This window comes from Pelmatolapia mariae, linkage group LG13 (assembly GCF_036321145.2).
Source record: "Pelmatolapia mariae isolate MD_Pm_ZW linkage group LG13, Pm_UMD_F_2, whole genome shotgun sequence".
Lineage (NCBI taxonomy): Eukaryota > Metazoa > Chordata > Actinopteri > Cichliformes > Cichlidae > Pelmatolapia > Pelmatolapia mariae.
The window spans coordinates 21,955,577-21,981,904 of NC_086238.1; the positions used below are offsets into that span (position 1 = coordinate 21,955,577).

The 26,328-nt window shown below is 39.4% G+C and overlaps 1 protein-coding gene across 1 annotated transcript in view; it reads right to left on the minus strand.

Moving 5' to 3' along the window:
• Positions 1-26,328, minus strand: part of b3gat2 (beta-1,3-glucuronyltransferase 2 (glucuronosyltransferase S)) — a 66,922-nt gene that overhangs the window by 10,476 nt on the left and 30,118 nt on the right. Inside the window, exons 2-3 of the mRNA XM_063490972.1 lie at positions 24,648-24,792; positions 5,248-5,396 (exon numbers count right to left, since the gene is read on the minus strand). Of these exons, the coding sequence (XP_063347042.1) occupies positions 5,248-5,396; positions 24,648-24,792 (294 nt within the window). The remainder of the gene's footprint in view (positions 1-5,247; positions 5,397-24,647; positions 24,793-26,328) is intronic.

Consider the following 26,328-nt stretch of genomic DNA (forward strand, 5'->3'; position numbering starts at 1 on the left):
CATCTGAGCTTTAGTTGTGTAACACTTGTGACCAAAGTTTGTCATCAAATAAAAAACTATTTCAGCATTCATGAAGAGATGTTAACATTGCTGGTGTGAAACTCCAAAATGCTGAGAACCCTGTGCTGTGATTTCCTCCGTGTACTCTCACTAACACCTGTGTGCTAATGCTAATGTGTGGCGTAATTAACAAAGAAAACTGTTATTTAAACTAAACGGATAATGTGACAATAGAGATCAGTTGACTACATCATCCTATTGTCATAATATCAGATTGACTGATTATTTATTTATTTATATTTGAGTCGGTATCGGACCGATAGCCAGTCCACAAATCGGTGCATCAGTATCTCTCTCTCCAGCAGTTTTCTTACATCAAGCCTTTATTTTTACCCTGTGAAATTCACATTAGTCATTTTTAAAAGTAATGCAATAGTCGACGTAAATACCTCCTGTAAAAAGTAATTTACAAATTTTTTCTCAAAATTATGTGCTTTTACGCTTAACTGCAGGTTAAAAATCTTAACCTGAGTGTGTGCATATTTCCTCTAGCAGTGGGATTATTCATATCCTGAGTAACCTGGGATCCAATAGAAACACAATATGTTGCCCACAATAACAAAGTTGTTTTTTTTAATAACAATAATAATAATAATAACGATGTCGATATTATGAGATACTTGATACACTGCAAGGCAATCATCAGTGATTACGGATGGGAACTGAGAACCGGTTCTCATAGATTGGTTCCCAGTAGTCAATTCCTTGGAATTGTTAGTCTGCCTGCCTTTCGATCCTGCACTCAAACTATAATCAGCTGATTTCAGTACGCGTGTCAGAGGAGGAAAATAGCTACAGTCTAGAGCAGGGGTGGGGGAACTCCAGGCCTCGAGTGTCGGTGTCGTGCAGGTTTTAGATGTGTCCTTGATCCAACACAGCTGATTTAAATGGCTAAATTACCTCCTCAACATGTCTTGAAGTTTCAGGTGTGATTCAGGTGTGTTGACCCAGTGCGACATCTAAAGCCGGCAAGACACTGGCCCTTGAGGCCTGGAGTTCCCCAGCCCTGGTCTAGAGGATGGATATGGGCATTTATTTTTATTGCACAAAAGGACGAGATAAATGTTAAAGTGGAAAACTGCATCCAGGACAGAAACAACCGGATTATGCTGCTAACACAACTTCACTTCTTTGCAAGCATCTGTCAAGATACCAGGCTAATGCTAAGCTAGCCAAGACCCCAGGGTGAACGCTGAGTGGATGCCGACCCCAGCAGCCAGACCCTGAGGCTGCAGCCTCTATTTCTACCTGTTCACGCTTATAAAGCAGAATCGCTCTGGTTGTCGCTTTTTTGTGCTGCTTTTCATCTTGTGCTGTCAGCTTTGAATTCTACAATGAGAACCCAATAACAACTGATAAGAGAATCAATAAGGAATCAAATTAATAACTGATATCAATAATGGTAAAATGGTAAATGGACTGGTTCTTATATAGCGCTTTTCTACTCATCTGAGCACTCAAAGCGCTTTACACAACTTGTGCATTCACCCATTCACACCCATTCGCACAAGCACATCTTTTTAAGTGCTTCATAGCTAACATTCACACACATTCATACTCCGATGGATGCATCGGAGAGCAATTTGGGGTTAGTATCTTGCCCAAGGATATTTGGCATGTAGACTAGGGGAAGCCAGGAATCGAACCACCAACCTTCGATAAATAATGGAATCAGAATCGCTAAATTCTTATGAATTCCCATCCCTATCAGCGATACAGCGCGATACCTGTGTAACTGAAAAAGATAAAGCACGGCAGGATTGCTACATTGGTATTGGTATTGTTTTTCCACCCCTCATCCCCGCCCACAAAAGTTACAGACCCCTCTGTGGTTTTTGTCCCATTTTCTGAATAAACTAAGTTGAGCTTGTACACACACATGTTAGAGATGTTTTTAATTTTGTTTCTTTGTTTTGTTTATTTTCAGGTAATTGCAACACTTATGTAGTACAACATCAATATTAAGTTAATAACTCTAATATAGTCATTGAACTTAATAATGTGTTACTTACCTTTACATTCTCTATAAAACTTTTTTAAGTCAGTGATAATTACAACATGTTTTCCATCAGATTGCTTAGTTTTACTCTCCTCTTTCATTTTCTGCAACAGCCTCACTGTCTTCAGCTTCAACAGCAGCAGAATTTGAAACTAATTATGTTTGTTGGGCCACACTGTGGATCCTTTTGAGGCTCCGCTGTTGACAAAAAAATAAAATAAAATCTGGCAACAGCAATGATGTCCTCACAATGCAACTAAAAGAAACATTTTAAAACAACAAAGCTTCACAAGGTAAAACTCACTGAAAATGTGATGGAGTTCAGCAAATGTCTAATTAATCATTTTAGGAATTTAGTAAAGAATAAGAATAGACAACTCGATACATTTAAGAAATCAATTTAAACCTGCAGGTGTCGGGAGGACAAAGATCACAGGGTCACCAGAATCTTTTAAAACCCTCTCTCTGGGAAACCATAAACACCCCAACCCAATTTTACAGAACAGCCAGTAGCTGTTGATGTATTGGGTACTGATGAAAGGTCCCAGTGGGCATTATCAGGATGTATTTCTCAGAAAAAATGATCAATAAACTTGAGTAAAATTGATAGAGCTATAGAAGTTGTTGCAAATAAATAACTCTTGAATCTGAGGATTTCTGTCACTGATCCTCAAATTCATCCACTGAAAAAACAACAAACACTGGTGTGATGGATATCCAGTGGTCACTGCTGACTGGTCTGGAGCTGAAAAGTCAAACTGCCTCTAAGGCGTTAATAAGAAAAGCGCCCAAAAAACAAAACAAAGAGAGCATGTAAATGCCAATTGCAGACTTGGTACTTTTTGGAACAGCTGTAGGCATCGCACGTTGAGCTCAAGCTCATGTGTTCCTTGAAAGGTAAAAACATAATAGGATCCATTTGTCACAAAAAGTCCTTTAAGGCGCCTCTGTGATGGTTGTCAAGAGGATGAGTGGCTTCATAAAACCGGGTGCCAACAGGGGCTGTGGCGATTTGAGATGAGCTGCATCGATCTAAGCTGTCTAAGCACACAACTAGAATTGATAGCGCTATAACGCGCTTTCTATTCAATTCAGGCTGTGTGTGTCTAAGTTTAGACTGTGCCACTAGCTTAAAGCATGACTCATGCTGTCAATAGCAGAGGGGGAGGGGGATACCCCATGGTTACTGCTGTGATGGTCACTATTATTATGGCTGTAGTTGTGCCCCAGACACACAAACGTGCACATGCTAGATTAAAACTGATAAATTGGATAAATAAATTGGGCTTTTATTAAGCACTAGTCTGTGTCATTCACCTCCAGTGTGCAGGTCACTGCAGTCTGATAACTCTGGCTGAATGTGGCCTATTTACAAACTGCATATTGAGATATACCATTGTTTGCTCCTGACATTTTGGCCTGTCATTCAGTTTCACAAAATGTGCACAACTGCTTAATGTTTGGACTTTAAACATTTATATAGGAATAAAAATAAAAGTTGCTTTCCATCTTTAGTGGAGAAGAATGTAATGCATTGTGTGAGTTAAAATCCAAGTTTGCTCAGTGACCTTGAGGCTGTGTGCATGTAAGAAAAAAAAGCAAAACATTAAAAAGAATATTTACTTAGGACGGAAAGAGAAAACAGCCAGTGGGCTCCCTAAAAGTGATCGTCATTCCACCTTCTTCAAGGTGTAGAGACACACAGATACAGTTGTGCAACACCAAATGCTTCATTTTTTCTTTAGCCTCTTGTGTCATTGGTGAGAACTGCATCTCTCCAGCCTTTAACAAGTACAATGTCCTCTCACAGGATGTTAAAAACACTTCTAATCAATGATTATTTGATTGAATTGAAATCTGCATTAAATAAATGTTAAAATTAAACAGATACAGATACTGACACACCACAGCTATATCAAATATATAGCACTGTTATTATTTGGACATTGTAGATCAGGTCCAACGTAGATCATTGTAGATCAGGTCCAGTCTATCAGCATTGTAGCAGTTTAGTAAAGATTAAGACTAGACACCTGGTTTTTGAGACATATTTCAGGGAGCAATTTGAACTTGAAGGTGACGGGCCAAAAAATAAGGGTCAATATTAGGATTAATGTCTTGACTAGAAGAACTAAGAGAGGTCTTCACTGACATAAGCAAAACTCGCAGCCTTAAGTGGATGAATCCAGTTTCCCTCTCTTAGTGATATCATTTTACTTACGATGGGAGTGTGAGCTAATGGTTATGGCAGGATTTGAACTGGTCGAAAACAGCTGCGTAACTAGGTAACTACGTTGAACTGCCTTATCTAATTGAATGGACTTTTTTTGGGACCAGGAAGTTGTATAAAGAGGTTTCTTTAATACATAATCATTTGATGAATCATTTTCAATTTTTGCACGTTCTTTCAAGGCAGTGCCTAACCTCAGCTCATTAACTTAAAATTGCACAAGGGGCCAGGTTTCAGGATTAAATATAATACCTATGTATAATCAGCCAAGCTTCATCCTACACTGCACAACTAATTTTGTAAAAATGTCTGAATATGGAATTGAAATTTCATCTGAACTGCATTTTCTGCATTTCATTTAAAATGTGTCTGATCAGGTTACATGTAAGTGTCTACACATACAATATAGCAGCACATTAGCAGGAGTAGGAGGCATCTCAGGCTTGGCAGTGCTTGGAGCCCAATACACTTTCACTGGCGTTATGCAAAACCAGAGAAATACACCTTAAGGGTAAAAATGAGTGAGTAAAGTGAGCAATTGTACTGCAGCAGGCAGCTGGACTGACATAGGAATGTCTCCATTCTGTGAGAAGAAAATGTAAAATAGCAATGAAGAAAATGTTTAAAAATGTTTCTGTGTGAAACAGTTCAGACCATCTATCTGTGTGTGTATTATAAAGCTCACTGCAGTCGCCAACTTCAACATGTCTACAGTTGTTGAGTTCTGGTCAAAAATCTGATGGGACAATCGTTAGTCTTAAAAAGAACATCTTTGCTTTAAATTTGAGTATAAAGGAAATTTTCCATTTCTAGGAAAGTCCTCTTCAGCATATTTGAACATGTTTTTACTGGGTGTTTCAGGTCCCAGTAGAAGGTGTTAAATTCTGTCACATCATCTCGCCTTAATGAAATTGTTTTCATTTTGTTGCAATAGACACAGACATGCCCGGTTACTGACCCGTGTGCAGTTGTTCGCCTTGGGCTCCAAGTCGGTGACCTTGGTGATCTGCTTGAGGAAGTCGGATTCCTGCATCCCCGGCTGGGAGCCTCGCCGTTTGAACTGTGCCCGCGGGTTCGCCAGGATCACCTGGAGATTCACTGCAAAACCTGAGGAGCAGGAGGAAGAAGAGACGACTAAGGTGAAGGGATGAAGACGCTAGCCAGCATGGATAAAAGGGACATTACGAGGCTGTTATAATCACAGCAGAAAATGACCAAGTTGATTAGTGCATCTAATGACTGTGATATGGCTGATATGAAATTCATTTACCACAGGGGTCTGCATTCTCTGGTGATAATTGTACTGTAGATGAGAAGGAAAATAAGTGAATGTCAGAGGGAAGAATGCTCAGGATGCCAGTGTGCTGGAGCAGAAGCAGGGATTAATGCTTGGCTTGAAACCAGATTTAATCAATCTGATTAGAAAAACTTGGTAACTGTGGGGAGAAACCGGCTGTGTGACTCCATGTAATTACAGCAGCGGGGGGAAAAAAGGTATTAGCTGCCCTACAGCCAGAAATACATTTGAAGGTTGGGAAGTATTTCACATTGTGAGACAAGTTTTATATAATCTTTTCCATAACTCCACAAATTTTTATTTTAGACTCAAATCAAACGTGACAAACTAAACAGGAAAGCTAATCCCTGCAGCTGCTGCAGTTAACCTTGTGCAGCATGTGTGTGGAGAACACGTCATTCACACATCTGATGTGTTGTTGACCCTGTAGCCACAGGTCTGAAGGTGACACGTGATGAGTCTGTTTTGCATAATTTTTGCCTCCACCACGCTGAGCTTCCACTGTCAGAAGAAAGTGTCATCTGCAGTTAGTCTGTCAGCTCTCGTTACTGCCACATTAGGTACCGTTGAGTTTTTAATAACTGATGCTCTTGGAATTCATGGCTGTGGCCTCTGTGGATTTTTATTTTGAAAAACCACATTTGCTGACTGTAAAACAGATCTGCGCCAAAGTTACAGAACGCTGGTATTTGGCCCTCAGCTCAGTATTTCACTTTAATGCAGGAGTTTGTCCTCGTCTTCAGGGCTAGGTGTATCACTAGATAATGACATAAGCTATTTACACCTTCATTTAATCTTGACCTAATAAGTCTGTCAGTAAGCTCGGAATATCTATGGTTATGTATTAAATGGACAAAAACACAGGACCAAAACTGACCTCTGTGCTACAGTTTAATTCAGTGATTGGGTCTGGTCCAAAGGAGTGGATTGGCTGTTTGTACACATAACACATGCAAACCACTCTGTTGTTGTGAGTGCTGTAAATACTGAATATTAATTCCCAGATGAAATCCTATACTCTAATGCAAGTAGTATGGTCTCAATTTCAATCTAATTTTCTAAGCTGTGTGTTGCTTCTGGCAAATGTTTTCTTAACTTTCCACAGAAGACGAATGCGTTCTACTACTTCCTTTCTTCGATGTTATTTCCCTTTACGATGCCACCGTGCAGCCTAAAGCTACCTCTACTGTGCTGGTTAAAAAAAATCATTTTCTTTCTGTCTGTTGAGTCAGTAAACAGAAACAGCAATAGAAGACTGAGTGACTAAGCTAAAGTTGTTTACTTACACATGCAGACATGAAAATAGGAGCCTGTTTTAAAATTCATTACTTACTATGAACATACAAGTTAAAGAGACATTAATGGCTTGACTGCCCGTCCACTGCCACTTCCTAACTCATTTACTCCATGAAGATGAACTAAGGATGTATAACACACTGACATTTGCTCAATTCAATTCAATTCAATTCAGTTTTATTTATATAGCACCAAATCACAACAACAGTCGCCTCAAGGCGCTTTATACTGTAAGGTAGACCCCACAATAATACATACATTGATGTATTGAGAAAAAAACCCAACAATCATATGACCCCCTATGAGCAAGCACTTTGGCGACAGTGGGAAGGAAAGACTCCCTTTTAACAGGAAGAAACCTCCGGCAGAACCAGGCTCAGGGAGGGGCGGCCATCTGCTGCAACCATAACTGGACGCTGGAGAGAATAAAACAAACAACAAACTGCAAGACAGCAACAGTACCTCAGTGCTTAACATCTAACCCGGTAAAGAATACTCTCAACGAGGTAGGTGTACCATCATCCACAATCAAGAGACGCCTTTAGCAATAAGGGTTTACAGCAAGGTGCAAAACTGAAGGCAGAGAGACCCACAAACATGCAGCAGCTGAAGGCGCCTGCAGTAAAGGCCTGGCAAGGCATCTCAACAGAGGAAACTCAGCAGTTGATGATGTCCATGGGTTCTTGACTTCAGGCAGTCATTGACCACAAAGGATTTTCATCCAAGTCTTAAAAATTATATTTAACATGTTAGAGTTTGAAACTCTAAAAATAGGTGAAATGTCTGTAATTTCTAAACAGTTCATCGTAATTTTCATAAACCCCTTCATTTGATGCTGAAAGGCTGTATAATTAAAATCCACTGTGGTGATGTGCAGAGGTAAAATTTACAAAGATTCTATCAGTGTTTACGTATAGATCTAACTATACGAGTCCTCAGTCACATGAATATGTCATACCTATTCTATATCTATAGAACTATGGCGATCAGAGCACCATTCCTGCCCCAGTTTTAGTATTAACTCAAGTCCATTTTTGCTTTTAACTGAATTAAGCTTACATAGACTTGCTCCAGAATACTCTTGAACTTTAGATCAGTTCACCTGTCCCTATGTCCCCTTACTGCTGAGCCAAATAGTCTCTCCCAAACTCAGCTACTTATCACAGACGCAGTATCTCCAAAATGAAATAAACAAGCAGAAGATCTGTTGGAGCTAAATAAAGAAGCCAGACTGATGCTAGCAGACAGGGCACGCATGGAATGCCATAACCAAGTGGCTGCCAGAACATCCGTGCTGATTATGGTCTAGAAGTTCCAAGGTCAAAATGGGATCACTGAGATAAGATCCTGTGGACCTTCCAGATACAGACAGACAAACTGCTGATGGCTAACCAATTGCACAGAGTTGTGCTGGACAAGCAGAGGAAGACAGCTGTAGTGATTGATGTAGCTATACCAAGTACCAAGCAACATGAGGAAGATGGAACAAGAGAAGCTTGAGAAATACCAAAGCCTGAGAGAGGAGCTAAAGGAGTGCAGGGTGAAGGCAACAGTGGTCCTCGTGGTAAACGGGCCACTCGGGGCAGTGAGTGGCTCCAGCAGATCCCAGGAGTGACATCCAACATCTCTCTCTCTCTCTATCTGTCTCTCTCTCTCTCACTATATATATAGATATAGATATATAAAGATATAGATATATATACAGATAGATAGATAGATAGATAGACAGATAGATAGATAGATAGATAGATAGATAGATAGATAGATAGATAGATATGAAACTCACATTCACTCTCCATAGAGAATATTGCTGCTTTGTCTGCATTGTTTTATTTATTTATTTTGTTATATTAAAGAAAAAAGTTTATTCTTTTCCCAAATGTGTGTGTGATTGTGAGAAGAGTTCTCTGAGCATTAATTATTGCTTCAGTACTCATCTGGGAACTGTTACTGAACGGCTAGAGGGAGAGAAGTGGTGCTGACGAGAGGCGCTGACAGGAGGAGAGGAGGAGATCGTCAGGGAACAACAGGTGTCTGTTTTATCCTCATAAAAAACATACGAAAGGCTCTGGCTGCTTCAATTTCCATTTAATATCACCATAAAGCTTTTAGTGACTCTGTGACTGGGGTGGGGCAGTTAGGTAGGGTATTCTCCATATTTTGTGCACCTGTATGTACACATTCCTGTGTGCCACGTTTCCTTACTGAAGAAAAAAAACACCTGATCACAAACATCAGCCACAATGTTAAGACCTATCCTTGTTGAGCCTGTTTTCCAGCCCACAACTTTACTGTTTTATTTTACTCCCAGCACTCTTTTTTGGCGTGTCATCAGTTTGCTGTAAATCACGAGTAATAACATGAATTTGGCAAATTATTCATCTGACTCTGAGAAATACCAAAACATAGCATTTTTTTTTTTATTGGAAAAGAAAACAGATGTTCACAGGTTTCAGATGTTAGATCTTCGCGCTGACGCCTGAGGTGAGCCAGAAGCCTTGTAAATATTTTATGGCTTTACTTTTTACAGGTGTAGTGTGAAGTAAAAAGACTCAGAAAGTGAAGGAAAACACAATGAAAAAAAAAAATCTAAACACTGTGGTACAGTTTAAAGTAATTTATAGCCATCCTTAAACGCGACTGTCAGGACAGGAAAGAGCTCGAGTGTGGGTGTAGTTATGTTTTAAGCATTTCTCACACAGAGGTTTCTAGTTCCACGTGTGACAGGAGGATATTTGCAGAAACTTCTTCTGTGCACAAGGTCTCAACATAATTACTGAATATTTATTTATGCAAATCATCAGTGGGTGGCACGCCTTTGCAATCAGTGTGGCAATTTGCCCCTGGTAATTCACCATCCTCGCCTCTATTTTCCCCTCACATCCGCCACCTCTAGCTGAACAGAATATTCTAGGCTGCAGTTATCCAGACACGGTGATACATGGCTAGCAGACAAGACAGCAGTCCTCTGAGGTAAGTTAGTGTCAGAGTGGGTCACACAGAGAAAGAAACAGCAGACATGCAAATGGGTTTGGTATGTATTATCTCTCTGTAAGTTTAGTGTACTTTAGACCAAGTGAAAAGCAAATCCACACAGATGTACACAGTTAGATAAATGTATCCCTACAGGACTTATATAGTATATAGTATAAAGAGAACATATTTCTCCCATATTGGCTTCTTTTTATTGGATCCCTAATAAATCCAGAATCAAGTTTAAAATCCTTCTCACATACAAGGTCTTCAATAATCAAGGCCCCATCTTATCTTAATAACCTCATAGTGCCTTATCACCACAATAGAGCACTTTGCTCTCGGACTGCTGCTTTACTTGTGCTTGCTGGGATATATAAAAGTAGAATGGAAGGCAGAGCCTTCAACTCTCTGTTGAACCAGGGAGTTTGAAATTGAGAGACAGACACCCGCTCTACTTTTAAGTTTAGGCTTCAAACTTTTCTTTTTGAAAAAGTTTATAGTTTGGGCTAGATCAGGTCACCATGAATCCTGCAATAGGTCTAGGCTGCTGGGGGCTTCCCATGATGCAATGAGTGTTTCGTCTTCACTCACCTCTTAACTATGTGTTTACACACAACTTTGCATTTAATCATTAGTTATCATTAGTCCTTTTTCCTGCCTCCCTGCCCTCACCCACATCCATCTCCCAGATAGCTGCCTCTCCCTCAGCCTGGCTCTGCTGGAGGTTCCTTCCTGTTAAAAGGGCGTTTTCCCTTCCCACTGTCGCCAAATGCTTGCCCAAAGGGTTTCTCTCTGTATTACTGTAGGGTCTTTACCTTACAATATAAAGCACCTTGAGGCGACTGTAATTGTGATTTGGCGCTATATAAATAAAACTGAATTGAAATACTGAAAGCAGCTATTTTTTTTTTTAAATTTGACAGTCTTTTCTTTTTATGATGTTCAACCTTTGGACATCCACTAGTTAATTGAGAAACCATCGGAGGTTAGGGTTAACGACTGGGTCCACTTAATGGCAACCCCTTTTTATCAAGTTGGTGCCTCTGTGGAACACACAAATGAAAAAGAAGATTTTAGCAGAAAAACTGAAATGTAACATTTTCTAATTAAAAAATAACTGACGTAAAACAAAACTCAACTTTAACACTCAGAAGACTTATAACTCTAAAGCCACAGGCAAATTCCCTTTTTCAAATTAGCTACACAAAGGCACACACAGGAAAGTGCTGTAACACCTCCACAGTTATTAGGTTATGTTGGTGTCAGGCTCATTACTGCTCCATGTGCAATACTGCAGGCTAATCACAGAGATAAATGGTGCTCAGGTGGAGTAGATAAGATATTAGAGCTATTACATGATAGGCGTCTCCTAAACCTGCTGCCAGCCACTGGACATCACAGCTTATCTGAGCCATTTTTGCCCAAGAGGAGGTTGTCCAGACTCTGTGCTAACTTTGTCCCACTTTATACCTGACCCACTCCAGCTGACCTATATGACTGTGTATCTATTGCAAGTAAAGCCCAGGGTATATAAGCGTGTTTGGAGAGAGAAAAATGTTGACTGTAGTTCATCATTATTTGGGCCCTGCATATAAAGCAAGTTAGAACTGTTTACTTTTGCATGAACATCACTCGCTGGTCAAACAGTTTCATAAAACTGCACTCACACTGTAGCACTCGGTGCCACTAGGATCTTATAATGTTGACTTGTCTTAGGTACCCTGCTGTATTTGAACATTTTTTATGTTTTGCTTGATTTTGTGATGAGGAAGAACACAAGTGGGTAAACAAAACAATTAAAACGTAAAAACTGGGTTTCCCAATCACGTTGAAGAAAAGGTCTCGCTGATTCTGTCAGCTGATCACCCGACCTTTTAAGGACGCACAAAATGCAGCCTGGTGAGTAAACAAGCATTCATTCTTTTACAATAAAGCTCCACAGGGTACCTTTAACAACAAAATTACATACTCAGCCACCTGATGAGCCTAAAAAGCAGAAGACAAAGAATGCATCAGCACGCAGCGGACAGGGGAGCTACCAAGAAAGCTCATAAACAAGAAAAAGTAAACAAGAAAAAAAAACTTTGCCATTCTGGAAACAGTGAAGGAGGGTACATCTGTGAGTCTCCTGTGCATTCATTTATTACATCTATTCATCATAGTCAGACCACACTACATACAAAAAATAACACAGCAACTGGTGTTTCTTATGTTTCCATTGTTTCCTTTGTGTGTCAAACTGATACACAATCACTCTTTGTTTGAACTTTTCTTAAAAATCGTCTTTTTATAGAAAATTGCAAAAATAATTAATTCCTAATTCAGCTTCACTTGCACCTTTGTATTTGGGACTTCTTGTTCAAAAAGGAGCATTAGAGCATGACCACAGCAATGATTCCATTTAAAAGGAAAAAAAATCCACCAATGGATTTTTTGGGGATCCAATGGATTCAAGTTTTCTCCATCATCTCTTTCCTCACTACAGGGACATTTCAGAGAAAAACAGCAGGTCAGGCCAAGGTTTCTCAGCCATGCCAGTCCCAAAGTATTAAATAGTATCATCAGGCTAATACTCTTATGACAATCTATTTCTGAGTCCCACGAAGAGGCAATTCTGGCAATACAAACACTGTCAAACACTAATGGAGCAACGCGCTGCACTCATGTGCGCATCAAAGCTCCATCTACTGATTTCATTCAATGCATAAAGTGTAAAAATTTCCATTTCACCAACGTTTGAATAATCTGTCATTCCAACTGCCACATATTCAATGCTGTGGACAGGAGGAACCCACAGCTTATTCATTTTAAATAACAGCACAGTAGGAAAGTGTTTGGCGGCAGGAGCTGTGAGAAGCAGATGGCTTGTTGCTGAGTCTTTTGGGATATTTAAGTTCTTAAATCTAAACACTTGGTTTTGTTTGTGGTAACATATTTTATAACATTTTAGGTGACTACAGATATAATGAATACTAATAATAAAAACTTTATTTGTATAGCACTTTTCAAAACACAGAGTTACAAAGTGCTTCACAGTACACTGTAAAAAAAATTGGAATATAAAAGTATTTTACTGTGTATTTTACAGTTTTGTACAGAATATCATTAAATTTACATAAATAGACTGTGATTTTACATTTCAAATGTAAAATAACATAAAATCACTCTAAATGTAATAAAACATAATTTTCTTGTTTTTTAAATGTATCTGTCTGTACATATGCATATTTAGATTGTTAAAATACATTCACAAATGTATAATAATTTTACAAATATTTGTCCGTTATTTGACAGATTGAACTGTTAAATTCAAATCTAATACTATGGAAAAATATATAAACTGATTCTTATAAACTTTTTTTTTTACATCAAATAATGTTATTTAGGGCGATCGTGGCTCAAGAGTTGGCAGTTCGTCTTGTAATCGGAAGGTTGCCGGTTCGAGCCCCGGCTCGGACAGTCTCAGTTGTTGTGTCCTTGGGCAAGACACTTCACCTACTGCCTACTGGTGTTGGCCAGAGGGGCCGATGGCGCGATATGGCAGCCTTGCTTCTGTCAGTCTGCCCCAGGGCAGCTGTGGCTACAACTGTAGCTTGCCTCCACCAATATGTGAATGTGAGAGTGAATGAATAGTGGAATTGTAAAGCGCTTTGAGGGTCTCGAAAAGAGCTATATAAATGCAATCCATTATTATTATCATTTAAACCAACTGTTAACTGCATATTTCTGTACATTTAAGTATTATTATTCATATTGCTGCATTCATTGACCTTGTTTATAGGTAATTTCATTGTTTAATCACATTAAAATGTTCCTAATTTAATGTTTAAAAGCACTTGAAAAATCCCATGTAAAATTAGGGCAACAAACTGTATTGTCATTACTGAAAATAACCGTATTTTTATGAGAAAGTTATTTTCTGTTATTTTACGGTATTATTTTGGCGCCCCAGCTGCTGGAATATTACTGTTTTTTTAGGATTTTTTTTTTTACAGTGTAGGAATAAAAGCCACATGCTGAAGATAAGTATGTTAAAATACACAGACAGTTTTTAGACCCTGGTTAGAGGTTCGGAGAGGCCGGCTGCTGTGATAAGGTTTTAGAAGCTCTGCTATATAAGCAGAGGCCTGTCCATGTAGAGCTTTATATGTTAGTAACAGAAAAGTCATCTGTCCCTTCACTGAAGGTGAGTGAAGGGACGCAAGAAGTGTTTGCAGACAAAAGCAGTCACAAGGACGTATTTTTGCCTAGCGACTAAAGCTGCAACCTGTCTCAATACTTGTGAGAAAAAGGCCTTAAATACTACCTTAGCCAGCTGACTCCAATCAGAAATTAGGCAAGAGGACTCCCAAAGCTTGTGGGAGCTACCTGGTACCAACCCCTGTCCTAGACTTTTGTTTTGTGGCCAGTTATTGTTTTCCTTTTGGTAATGATAGTGGCTTGTCCTTCATGTTACCAAGTCTTATACTTGTTGCTGTCATTCACTGCATCCAGCTGAACCAGCCGGTTGTGGATAACCTGGCCATTCGGGTATGCAGGACACGGGTATGCAGACCACTTTGAAAGGCCTTGAGATCACCATTGTTGGCGCTGTATAAATAGAATGCATGTTTTTTTTTCTTGAATAAAATTTGTAGTGATTGAATATTTGGGTAATATCCCTTTTAGAGATGTTTTCCAAATAATTGCCATGTCTCACATCTTTGGCTGTCAGATAAAGTGGTCCATGTCTTCCATTCGATTCCTTTTTCTTCCGGTCCATTATTCTCTTATTGCCTCGACTTTAATGTCGAATCATTTCCTTTTTACCTGAGCCGGAGTCAGTGCTGCAGGGGATACAACAGTAACCACATGGCTTATTGCAGCCCAAGCATCATTTTTCTCTACTGTTGTTACTCCTGAGGAAACACTTTTGAAAAGTGTGCCTTCTCCAACTTCCACCTTGGAAATGGCTTGAATTTCTTCAGCAGTAAAATTATTATTGCCTTAGCTCTCTCAAACTTTACCACTTACTCCATGCATTCTCACTCACTATGTGTTAACAGACCTCTCTGCATTGGATCATATTTGTTAATAATCTCTGTCTCTCTTCCACAGCATGTCTTTTGTCCTGTCTTCCCTCCCCCTTCCTGAGCCTGGTTCTGTTGGAAGTTTCTTCCTGTTAAAAGGGAGTTTTTCCTTCCCACTGTCACCGAAGTGCTTTCTCATATAATCATATAATTGTTAGGTTGTTGTCTGAATGTATTATTGTTGGGTCTACTTTACAATATAAAGTGCCTTCAGGCGACTGTCGTTGTGATTTGGCGCTGTATCAATAAAACTGAGTTGAACTGAATGCAAACAAAGGCAAATGTGTTGGCTTACATAGAGAAATGAGGGTGTGGCTGTGTGTAGATTTTAGAATGATTCTGATTTACCAACATACAGTGGTAAAAACAAAATTTGCCAGTGCACATGTGCAATGTTCCCTCTAATTTTTCATGTGTCTGAGCGAACGCACAAACCTCCTGAGCGATCCCTTGGACCACTGTGAGCGACATCAGACGTGTGCACTGTGGTCACACCAGCATCGAATCCATCCAAGTTACATGGTTTATTAAAATAATCAAATTACAGCATTTACATTTACGTTAGACTACTTTTAATTAACTGCTTTAGCCCACTTACAATGAAAATTTAAAAAAAATCTTGTTCATGACCTGTGTAGTATGTTAACACTATTGGAAGTAAAAATAACTTGAGCTCCAATTTTGAAAACACAGCTTTCTTTCTTCCTTACTTTCTTTCTTTCTTTCTTTCTTTTTTTTTAAATAAAGCTCTGACGTGTATTATGAGTATGAGTCTGTGGTCTGGGAGAGAGTCCTGTAACTCTCTGTCTGCAAAATACAGTATATAATGACCAGTGTTGGGCAATTAATAATATAGTTACTTCTTCAAAAAAGTAACTGAGTTATGCAAACAAAGTTTTTTTTGCAGCTGTTTACCTAAAAATGCAGCCGAAGCGTTTTTTTTTAAATAAACATTTCAAACTATTTACAGAACAATCAGCTGTTCTGAATCAAATTTGATGCCACACAAATTATTTGTGCCACTCCAAAAACTAATTTCTGTCCACTATGAAATAAAGAAGAACAACAGTCTGATACCTGCAGGCCTGACAACAGGAGATGTATCACTCCTGTAACACCTGTAACATTCAGCAGTCGCCTCATTGGTCTGACACACACAACAAAACTATTGACTACACTACACACTAACTACACAAGATTTGAGCTAAACGTGGCAAATCTCTCACATCTCAAAACACCGCAGTCACTCCTAAAACTTCCCCCCTTCCTAAACAACAAATGCCATGTTTTGATTGGTCGACATGGTACATTTTTCGACCAATAGGAAAGGGTGGGGTGTTTTTGGTTTTGTTTTTGCTCACAGGTGGAGAGTGCTTTCGAGCGTTTTCCTTATAAAACGCCGTTTCTACCGTTTCTTCCCGCAGTAAATATAAACAACGATAGTATTCAGGAAGAAAACCAAACATTGCATTTATTTTTATCACAACTCTGGTTTTACGTGGCCTATCAACACAATTTAAAAACTGGTATAAAGTCCACACTTTTTCCGTCGATTGTTCCGTCTGTCCTGCTCACATCTCCAATGGTTGTTCACGTTGTCATTAACGTGGCTTCACTCCACATCAGCCACGCCGCTTTGCTAGCTAAAACACCGGTATTGGCGCATAAGGACGCTGTCCTAGCCTGTCAACGACGTTGATTAGCTGCGTATATACAAATGTGAATCGCATTATTGGCTGGACTATGGGATAAGGTGGCATCGTTCTAATCCCATACTGGAGCAGCCAGTCACTTACTGACTAACACTGCAAAACAGAATCGTTAACATATTTACTTTAATTTCAATTCAGGTTAGATTTTTTTTTGTGCGCAGCGCAGATTTTTTCTGCGCAGAGACCGTGCCAGCAGTGCGCAATTGCGCACGCGCGCAGCTTAGAGGGAACATTGCACATGTGTCATGAACTCTGAGTCTCCACGTCGATTCCTTTTTTGCTCGAATTAAGACCCTGTTCTACACAAATATTAGTGAATGAGGCCCATTTTACTTCACAGAGTCTGGGACAGGTCCCTCTGACTAAACAACCAACAGATTATTCTGCTAGTAGTGACCTAGTAACCTCAAATGTTTTAACATTTTCAAACTACTAAACATGTGCTCATTTTATGGGTTCAACTTCTGATTATTTTACTCTAAAGACAAAATAACAACTGCTTTAGGAATCATGCAGTGACCAAAGATTGTTAAGAACATTTATGCTGTGTCACAGAATGATGATGCAATTATACCTGAAACAAACTAAATGACCTGAAAGCACACATTTAATAATAAAGTAGGCAAGTCCAAACAACACGACCACACAAAAAAGTATTAATAATTATTGATATAAATTATTAATAGCAAGAATTCAATGTCTAAAAACATTAAATTCAGGGGTTCAAAAACCCAGGACCATGACAGGGTGCCTTTTGATATGTTAGTCAGTCTTACCATCTAGTATCAAAGCTAGACAGTTTCCTTTACTAACAGTATTATATTATATGCTGTTCTTCATCACTAGCTATAAGTTTAGCTGTACATGCTATGGTTATAGCTGGGCTGACCTTTATAATAACACTAGTAGAAATATTGCATGATGAGGCAAAACACATTTAAAATCCTTCTGATATCTGGAGCAGATTGCAGTCTTTGACGGTGAGAGGAGAGAATGAGTGTTCAGTTGAATGAGCGGACGTTCTGTCCATGGACAACCCAACTGAGAAATGATAGGAGGAAATGTGTACTGTCACAATGTGAGTTTTCCAGAGCACTTTTACAAAATATGCTTCACAATAAAATCCTTCTTGAGAAATGAAGCATTGATTTTGTGCTAACAGCATGATGCAGAAACATTAACAGGACAAAGGAGCGCATCATGTGGAGGTTATATATGTATACTTATCAAACAGAGGGAATTAAATAGGGACTGCATCTTTTTTTAAAGCCTGCTTTTTATCTTAAAAGATAAAGACAGGTTCTTAGAATTAAAACTAAAATCTGTACACACCAACCAACCCCAAACGGCTTCATTTTAGCTGTCTTACTATGACTTTCGAGCTGTCTGTCTGAACTGTGTAGAATCTTTCTGTGATTTTAGCTGTGGTTTAAACCTTCTTTTTGTATCCATAGCTTTATAGCTTGCTGCCAGTCTGAGTCTTTAGGTATGTAATTAACTTTTCTCACCTACAGGCATGGATTTAGCTGTTAGCTTACTATGGTTACTAGGTTATTGTGACCCAGTAAGTAAATTCATCTTTGTAGTTAGCTATCATTCTGTTTCACTGTGCAGTACAATTACCTGCTACAGCAGAGAGCACACACATAACTAAGTAAAATGAGGAAATAGAAAGCAAGTTGAAATGTGAATAGAACATAAAATGAAGACGAGAGCAATGTCTGGCACAGCCTTATGGACTTTATTGATTAATATTAGCATGGTGTAATGTGAGGCTTTGATAGCCTGAAGGAACTGTGTGATCACACTGTTATGCTATAGGTTAGCATGCAATGTGTGCACCCAGTTTTCAGTTTTGTTTTCTCACTTTATTCATCTCTTCGGCCCCGCCCATTGCTCTTTGATTTAGTTCCAGTTAAGACGTTGACAGGAAGTGCAAAAGAGTTTATCCAGGGTAAAAACAGACATAAGAACAAAGTACTGTGACACTGAAATCATAAGCTAAAAACGAATGACCTTCTTCTGGAACCTCCGTCACCCTTTCATATACCACAAACAGTTTGTGGTGTGTGTAGCAGAGAGATAAGTTTTTAAAAAAATTTGTTTTAAATAATGACAAGAACAACAGAACATCCAAGGAGAAAGGTGTCAAGTTCCACCACACCATGTGACTGACAAGTGGCAACTGGGATTACAAGCACCTGACAATGAACAACAGACAAAATCAGACAGAAAGAAGTGAGAAACAAAGGCAATCCAACGCCAGGTGTTGAGTTCAGGAAACCGTGTACTGTACTGTAAGTCCAAACTTCTCAAGACAACCTTAGCACATTACATCCTACTCATAAGCAAGTGTGACTAATTATTGCATCTTTGCTTTGAAGTATGATTATTTTCATGTGCGTTTGCTTGGCTGAAAGACAGCTGAAAGCTGGGTAATAATTTTCACATAGAAATTCTCTTTCTTTTTATCAAAAAGTAGTCATGTGTTTTTTCCTGAACTTTTAATAGACAAACTCAGACTACCTTTACTTGTATTTATACTTACGCATAATTTAGGAGCAAGTAAATCTGGATTCCAGGACAAAATTTTAAAAAACAATAAAAAAAACAGAACCCCCCACAGATTAGCAAACTGAGCCAGAGGATTTGTTCATTTCCTTCTCCATTTTTGAGCTGAACTGAATTACAGCGTAAGCAATCATATGTAAGTTATCAGCAGTGCTATATTTATTAGGATGGCCTGATTCTCTGGTTCTGACACCTTTATCACTGGCTATTTAAATCTGAAAGTGTGCACTTCGGTCCTGACTGTTGGATTTAAAATGCACTATGGTGGTATACAGTGGCAAAATTACACAAATTGTGTTACTTGTCAGACTTGCTCCCGAGCGCCACATTAGCAGATCCATACTGCCAAATTAAAATGGATTTTACTTTTACATTAAATTTGAACCTGTCCAAATTGATATGTATATGTGTCCCCAAGCACTTTCAGTCTGTTACACTATATTTTCCTCGTGTGCCACAAATGTTATTGTCTGTTGAGTTCAGCTTCTTACTCGGGTCCACTGGGGTTATTAGGGGGTTAAACATTTTCATGTCCCGATCTCAGGAAGCACTCCCAAAGCATAAGCATCACTTGAACAACAGAGAGACTGTCTTTGTGTTGCCATGTCTGTGCGTGCTCGTGTTTCTGTATTTGCTCTGTGAGCCCGTATGAACGCATTTGCTCTGTTCTGCAGCTGTGATGCACTTTAGGAAAATTGCATGCATGAATATGTGCGTGCCATGGAACATGAACGCCTGTCTACTTGTATCAATTCAAGTGCCTGCAGGTGTGTGTTTGCTTGTGTTTTTTTCCCCAATAGACACATGATATAATTGTATCTGTGTGTCTGTGTGCACATGTGCATATTCACACACACACACACACACACACATGCTGAGGTGAATAGTACTCCACACCATCATTGTCCAGGATCCATTGTGTCTGGCTAAATGAGACCGAGCAGTAGATGGGAAGCTTTAGTGGTCTGCTAACAATACAGCACTGTATAACACAATACTATTAGGACACGCACTGGCACTCACTCAGCACTCTGCAGACACCCTATTGTAAATCCCATGAATAATAATTTAAGAGTGAACAAAGTTTGGGTCGCTTTCCCAGCTCAGCCATTGTTGTCCTTACAGAATTTAAAGCAAAAAAAATGCTTTGTGTTCAGGGCTCGGCAGTAAATCTTAGCGTTGCAAATTGACAGCGTAATTATATAGTGCGGTGTAAAAGTAGGGCTGATAATTACAGTGTGTGTGTGTGTGTCAGTGTGTGTGCTGTGTGTGATTAGGTGATGGTTTGAGGGAGAATGGAGGGATGAGATCTTGGCCCGCTCCTGTTATCGTGATTTAATTAAAACCAATCCCAGGGGCTGACCTTCGCACGTGTGCTGTGTGTGTCCTCATTGGGGTTTGGAACGATACAAGCCTGCAATCGCTATAGCCTGCTATTGTGTCACTTTCTCTAAACATTTAACAAACAGCATCTTGCGCAGAGGGTCTAAATACAGTGTATGTGCGGGTGAAGTGGGATAATGACTGGGGACTGGCAGGGTGGTATTATTTGGTCAGTGTGATGAATTATTTGCTCTCGGGTCAAATGGAGCTCGGAGGCTGACCACTAGTCTGATTGGATTTTTACACAGGAGATATGAAGATGTAAACAGATTGATGGGGATGTCTGCTTTGCTCTCCATTAAGTGGATTATAAATATAAGGACCAATTTGGAATGAAGTGCTCTCTTCAGAACTCACACACCTCGCACACGCTTTTTCATTAATGCCGTCAAAGTTGTGGAGTAACATCGGTTCACTCTGTGCTAAAGTTTGGACACGACTTAAAGGCTTTCTTTCTGTTGCCAACACAAAGTTGACAAAACAAGGTTAATGTGTGTTGCATCAACAGCATGAAGTGATCAATGAAACCAATAAACCTGATGACATAAACAGGACACCTGTCATTGCCAGTAACTGTCTGCTCCAATTATGACAATCTGAAATCCCTAAAACCAAAAATCTGGCTACAGTTTAGGATTTAACGCTGATTTCATATATTAATAACAGAAAAACATGGAAGTAGCTTCCTGTCTGAGAATTAAAGCCAATCCAGAAAGTATCTGGCAGCTATGCAGCTATGGATTATTACTGCAGAGTGAACATTATCTTTGAAGAACATTACTTTTGAACCAAGTGTACTAATACAGCTAACATCAGTGCTGCTTGTTAGGCTAGTATAGCTAATATTCTTATTAAATCAATTAGATGCCAAAGCTCCTTATTCCCATTCTCTATTTTTTGTTTCCCATTTTTTGAACTATCCAATTACAATATGATCACGTGACACTTGAACATTGAGCTTTCCATACTTAAATAAGACTGTTTGTTCAAACCTCCATTAGAGCTGCAACTAGGGGGCAGTGGAGCCGGCTGTAAATATTGTAAACAAGGCAAAACATTCAAACTGAAAACTTTAGCAAACAGTTACTTATTTAAACATCCTGTATGGGGTCATGTATGTGTCCACCTGACAGTATAGGTCCAAAAATCAGCTTCCTTTTAGCTTTGTTTTGGTTTCGAGAGACTCATGAGAGAAATGCTCCACTAGCTTCAGTATGTAAATGTTTACTTGATGTTTATTGCTGGCAGGTGTTGCAGTTGTTAATTGGACTTTTTCACCTCTGACAGCAACTGCCTGCTGCAAGTCAAGCAGAATGATGAAAATGAACTAAGTCAGTAGACTTCAACAAGCTAAAAGACACTAAAAAATCTGCATAGAAAACGTCTTTTCTACAATGGCCATTTGAGGCCAATAGCAAGTCAGTCCCCACAGATGTTAAAATATCCAAATGTACAATAGATGTGTGTGTGTGTGTGTGGGGGGGGGGGGTCTGTTTTTACAAACATTTTGGTAAGGATGAGTTGTTGTAAAGAGCTCACTGTATTCGAGTGTCGTGTGCCATGATTGCAACAAGTGAGCTTGTGAAATTGCTTTCTTCCCAGATATTCCATGATCAGCTGTAAGTGCTCAAGAACCAGAGAAATTCAGCCATGAAGTGGGGAGAGTGGGGATGCCAACTATTGAGGTGCACAGTGTGTAAAAGTCACCAGTGCTCTGCTGACTGAGTAACTGCAGTTTCAAACCTCCTCTGGCATTAACATCAGGACAAAAACTGGGTACTGGGAGCTTCAGGGCATGGGTTTCCATTCTGTAGGTGTAATGTGTAGATGGCAGCAGCTGCTTCTTTGACTGATAGGTGTGCCGGCACAGGTAGGTGTAACCAGCAGCTGTCATCTGAGGAGTGTTTCTAGAATCTGCTTTATTTAAAATACATCAGCTGCCGAGTTTCCTGATGCCTCCGACTTTTATTTTCACCCCACTGGTTTCCTTAAATTCAAATTCCTCCCAGTCTGTTGCTGTTCAGCACTGTTTTACTTAACAGCGCTCTACAATCCCGTGTGGTGATTTCTCCGGAACAAACAATCAGCCAAAGCAGCACAGCAGGTCCTATGTGGAGGTCTTACAATCAGAACATTAAATTGGAAGGATCGGATCTCATTTTACGGCAAATTAATCCATGAAAAAACAGAAGCTCAACAGAAAAGCTGTCTGATCTAAGCAGGTAAATTCAGGACACAAGGAACACGGAGTAATGTTTTCTGTTTGGTTTCCTGCTTTGATGAAAGCCAGCAGGCCGAAACACTCCAACTGGCTTTAACTGTTTTGTAATCAATGAACTGGTCAATAAAACCTTTTGAAGCTTCCAGAAAGAAGTTTAAAAAAGCAACCGAAGTTGCATAGTCACCTCTATTACCTGACTCAGCACACTCACAGATTCAGAGTGAGTGCAGTGGCATTTCTGCAAACCTGTTTTACAGTTTCATAGCCCCACATGTAATGGCTAATTTCCTATTCAAATAACTCTGCTGTGTAATCCACAATTTGGCAACGAGTGGTAAGAATTAAACCAACAGATGGATGACACGTGACCTGAATTCTAAAGCCTCACAGTGACTGATACAGTATCTATCAACTGTAATGATACATTTAACCAACTGATTTGATTTTAAAGCGCTTGATGATCACGCCCGGTGCAGATCTCTTTTAAAACTATGACTAAGATACAGACAGAATGAGACATCTACCACTTGCACAATCTACTTCTCATAGCTCCATTGGTCACACTGTAAAAGTAATGCTGAGTCAAACTGGCTGCAAACATGATTTAGCTTTTCTACACTGCAATTTCTTGTTACTGATTGCCTGACATATACACCGATTAGTTGCGACAGGTCATTTGGAAAAAGTCGTGCAAGTTCTACTCGCTGGCAGCAAGTAAATCTGTGGTTCGAGTAATAGTGAGTCAGTAATAAAATTGTATAAATCTGGATAAATTAATGACAAACATACTGGCTGGCTACAAGCAACCTTACTGAATAAACCACATATATGTAATATGTATGCAACATTATTGCCTTAAGAAAATTAAGTGAAGTCAGCAGAAGAGAAGTGGGTTATACCTGTTATCTTGAGGGGGCACTACGGTGCTTAGGCGAAGTCACATGAACTTAATGTAATATACCAAAGGAGCAATGTTATAAATGTTAAGCCACCTCACAAAATGTCACTATGAATGTTTAGATGCTTTGTATAAATTTTGGAATAATTATGCTCAGTATAAATGTTTTCTATTGAGTGACAAGGACCTTCCATGTGCCCCATACACCACACAGCCACAGGAACACTGGTTTTACTAAGAGTTTAATAAACAAGAATGCTGACACTGTTCTCGGCAACACAAAAACTAGAAAATGCCCACAAGAAATGCAAATCTAAAAACCAAATATCTGGGAAAAACTGATCCCAACAACTTTAAAGTTTGAACATAAGAATAACATTTTTTTAATTATATAACTTATAATTTTTATTTTCAAACCCCCCACTATAAAGAAGTCACTGACAGAGAAGTCATATGAACCTGTCTGCATATCTGTGTAGCTCAAAAGATATCCTTGATTTCTTTCTGTAGTTTTAAGTACAGCATCTTGCTTTAATGGCCAGACATTTTGCTAGTAATAAGGGAGCCACAGACATTTGGTTAATATAATAAAATGTGTTAGATTTTTATTGTGAAATGTCTACTTGAACTCCTTGCCATGTCAGCTGACTGTCCACATAGGACACATTCAGTTTAACAATTCATCTTTTAGATTTTGAAACTTGAGCTGTCTGCGTCCTCCCTTTGGACCATTTGACCTTAAACCAACATCTTATCCATGCCAAATTCATTAAATGGATCTAAACCTTTAGCTACTTTTCTTTAAAAAAATATAAAACACTAATCCGGATCCATATATCTCTCTGGATGTGGGGACATGGATGGTAGAAGCTCGATATATTTATGTCCGACCAAGAAATCCTTGCACTTTAGCTGATTTACAGATTGCCTCTTACCTGCCATGTCGGTGGCAAAAGGTCGGTCTGGCCTCCAGCCAGTGTACCAGCCCACAACTTTACCCCCAGACACCAGGGGGCGCTCATATGCTCTGCCACCCACAAATCCCACAGGCCAAATGGATACACCTCGAGTACTACGCATCTGCAAAACAAGAGAAGGGAATGGGATTAGTGATGACTTCCTGCATGCGACCATTATCACAGAATGTGTGAAATGTAACTATTTGAGAGTTATTTAAAAACAGCAGGAGCAATGCTCCAATGTTAAAAGTCCATTTAATGTAGTTGTAACGACTCTGACCCCATAGAAGACCACATTTTTTTATCTGCACAATCGCTTTCCTTGCTAATCACAATACTTGTTCTGCAATAGGAAATCAGACACAGTGTCGGAGCCTACAGGCGACATCCACCCTGAGGAGACGTCAAAGGCCCCAGAAAGTTAGAGACTGGGCGTGTGGTGTTGACTCTGAAATTAATTACTTTTGTGTCAGTTTGCGTAAGCGATTAGACATCTTTAATTTCAACTGAAATGTGGGTGAGAGCAGCATGCAGAGAGTCTGTGGCTAACTGAATGAGACTAAATGAAAGTGTGCAGCGCGGAGCTGCCTTCCATTTTCACAGTGAATGAATTTGCACACAGCCCGAAGCAGTGCAACAAGAAATGAAACGAGGAGAGAGAGTGAGATAAAAGACTGGCGATGTGTGTGTGTGTGTGTGTGTGGTGGGGGAGAGGTTGGACTGTGCAAGGACCACTGAGTTTTTGTGTTCAAGTATGAAACATCTGTATCTTGTCTTTGTGTATGGATGCATATGTGTCTGCGTGACATTCCATTTTCCACCCCTGGCCACCCTGAAGCCGTTCATTGAGACAGTGCTCCTCATCGCTCACCCAAACAGCCTCCAGCCAGTCGCTCATGAGAAAGCAACAGAACAAAACCAAATCAGTAAGCAGCACTGCATTACTGCAGCCAGACATCACACAGAGTTCTAGCTTTTAAAGCCACAGGAAGCCAAGTGTATATATAGCACAATATAGAGAGGATTTACAGCTCTTTGCAAACTTCTAAGCAGGAGGAGACTTGGCACTGTGCAAAGAATAGCTGAGAGTGTATGGGCAGTAGACAAATAAAAATACTCTGAAAAGTTCATGTTCACTAAGGTATTTCATATAGAATAATTCTGAATAAAGTGAATATTTCTACCTTGTTTTAACCTTCTGAGGTCATCATAGGTAGTAACCATAATCCTAACATTTGGAGAAGAGGGGAAAACTACTTATTATAAATGATTATTTTCTTTGTTCCCTAGTTACTAGGAGTTGGGAGAACAATTACATAAAAACTAAATTATATTTCCTACTTGCTTAAATTTAGGGTTAGGGTTGGTGGGGTCATCACCAGTGACGGTTTCACACTTAGAGGTTTTCCATGGAGTTCCAAAGAGGGAAAAATTCTTTGTGCCTGTCCCTGGTACTAAGCCCATACTGGTCACTACTCACCTGATGGATGGAGGTGAATCAGCACAAGTAAAACTAACTGATAGCCTATTAAATTTGTGTTAACGGTAACAGTTAATATTGATGTTTTAGTTGAGGGGGTGGAGGGGCTGTCAATCTGCTACTGACAGCCTAATTAAATAATGTCCTCCTCAGGCAAAACACATATTGAGCTCAGTG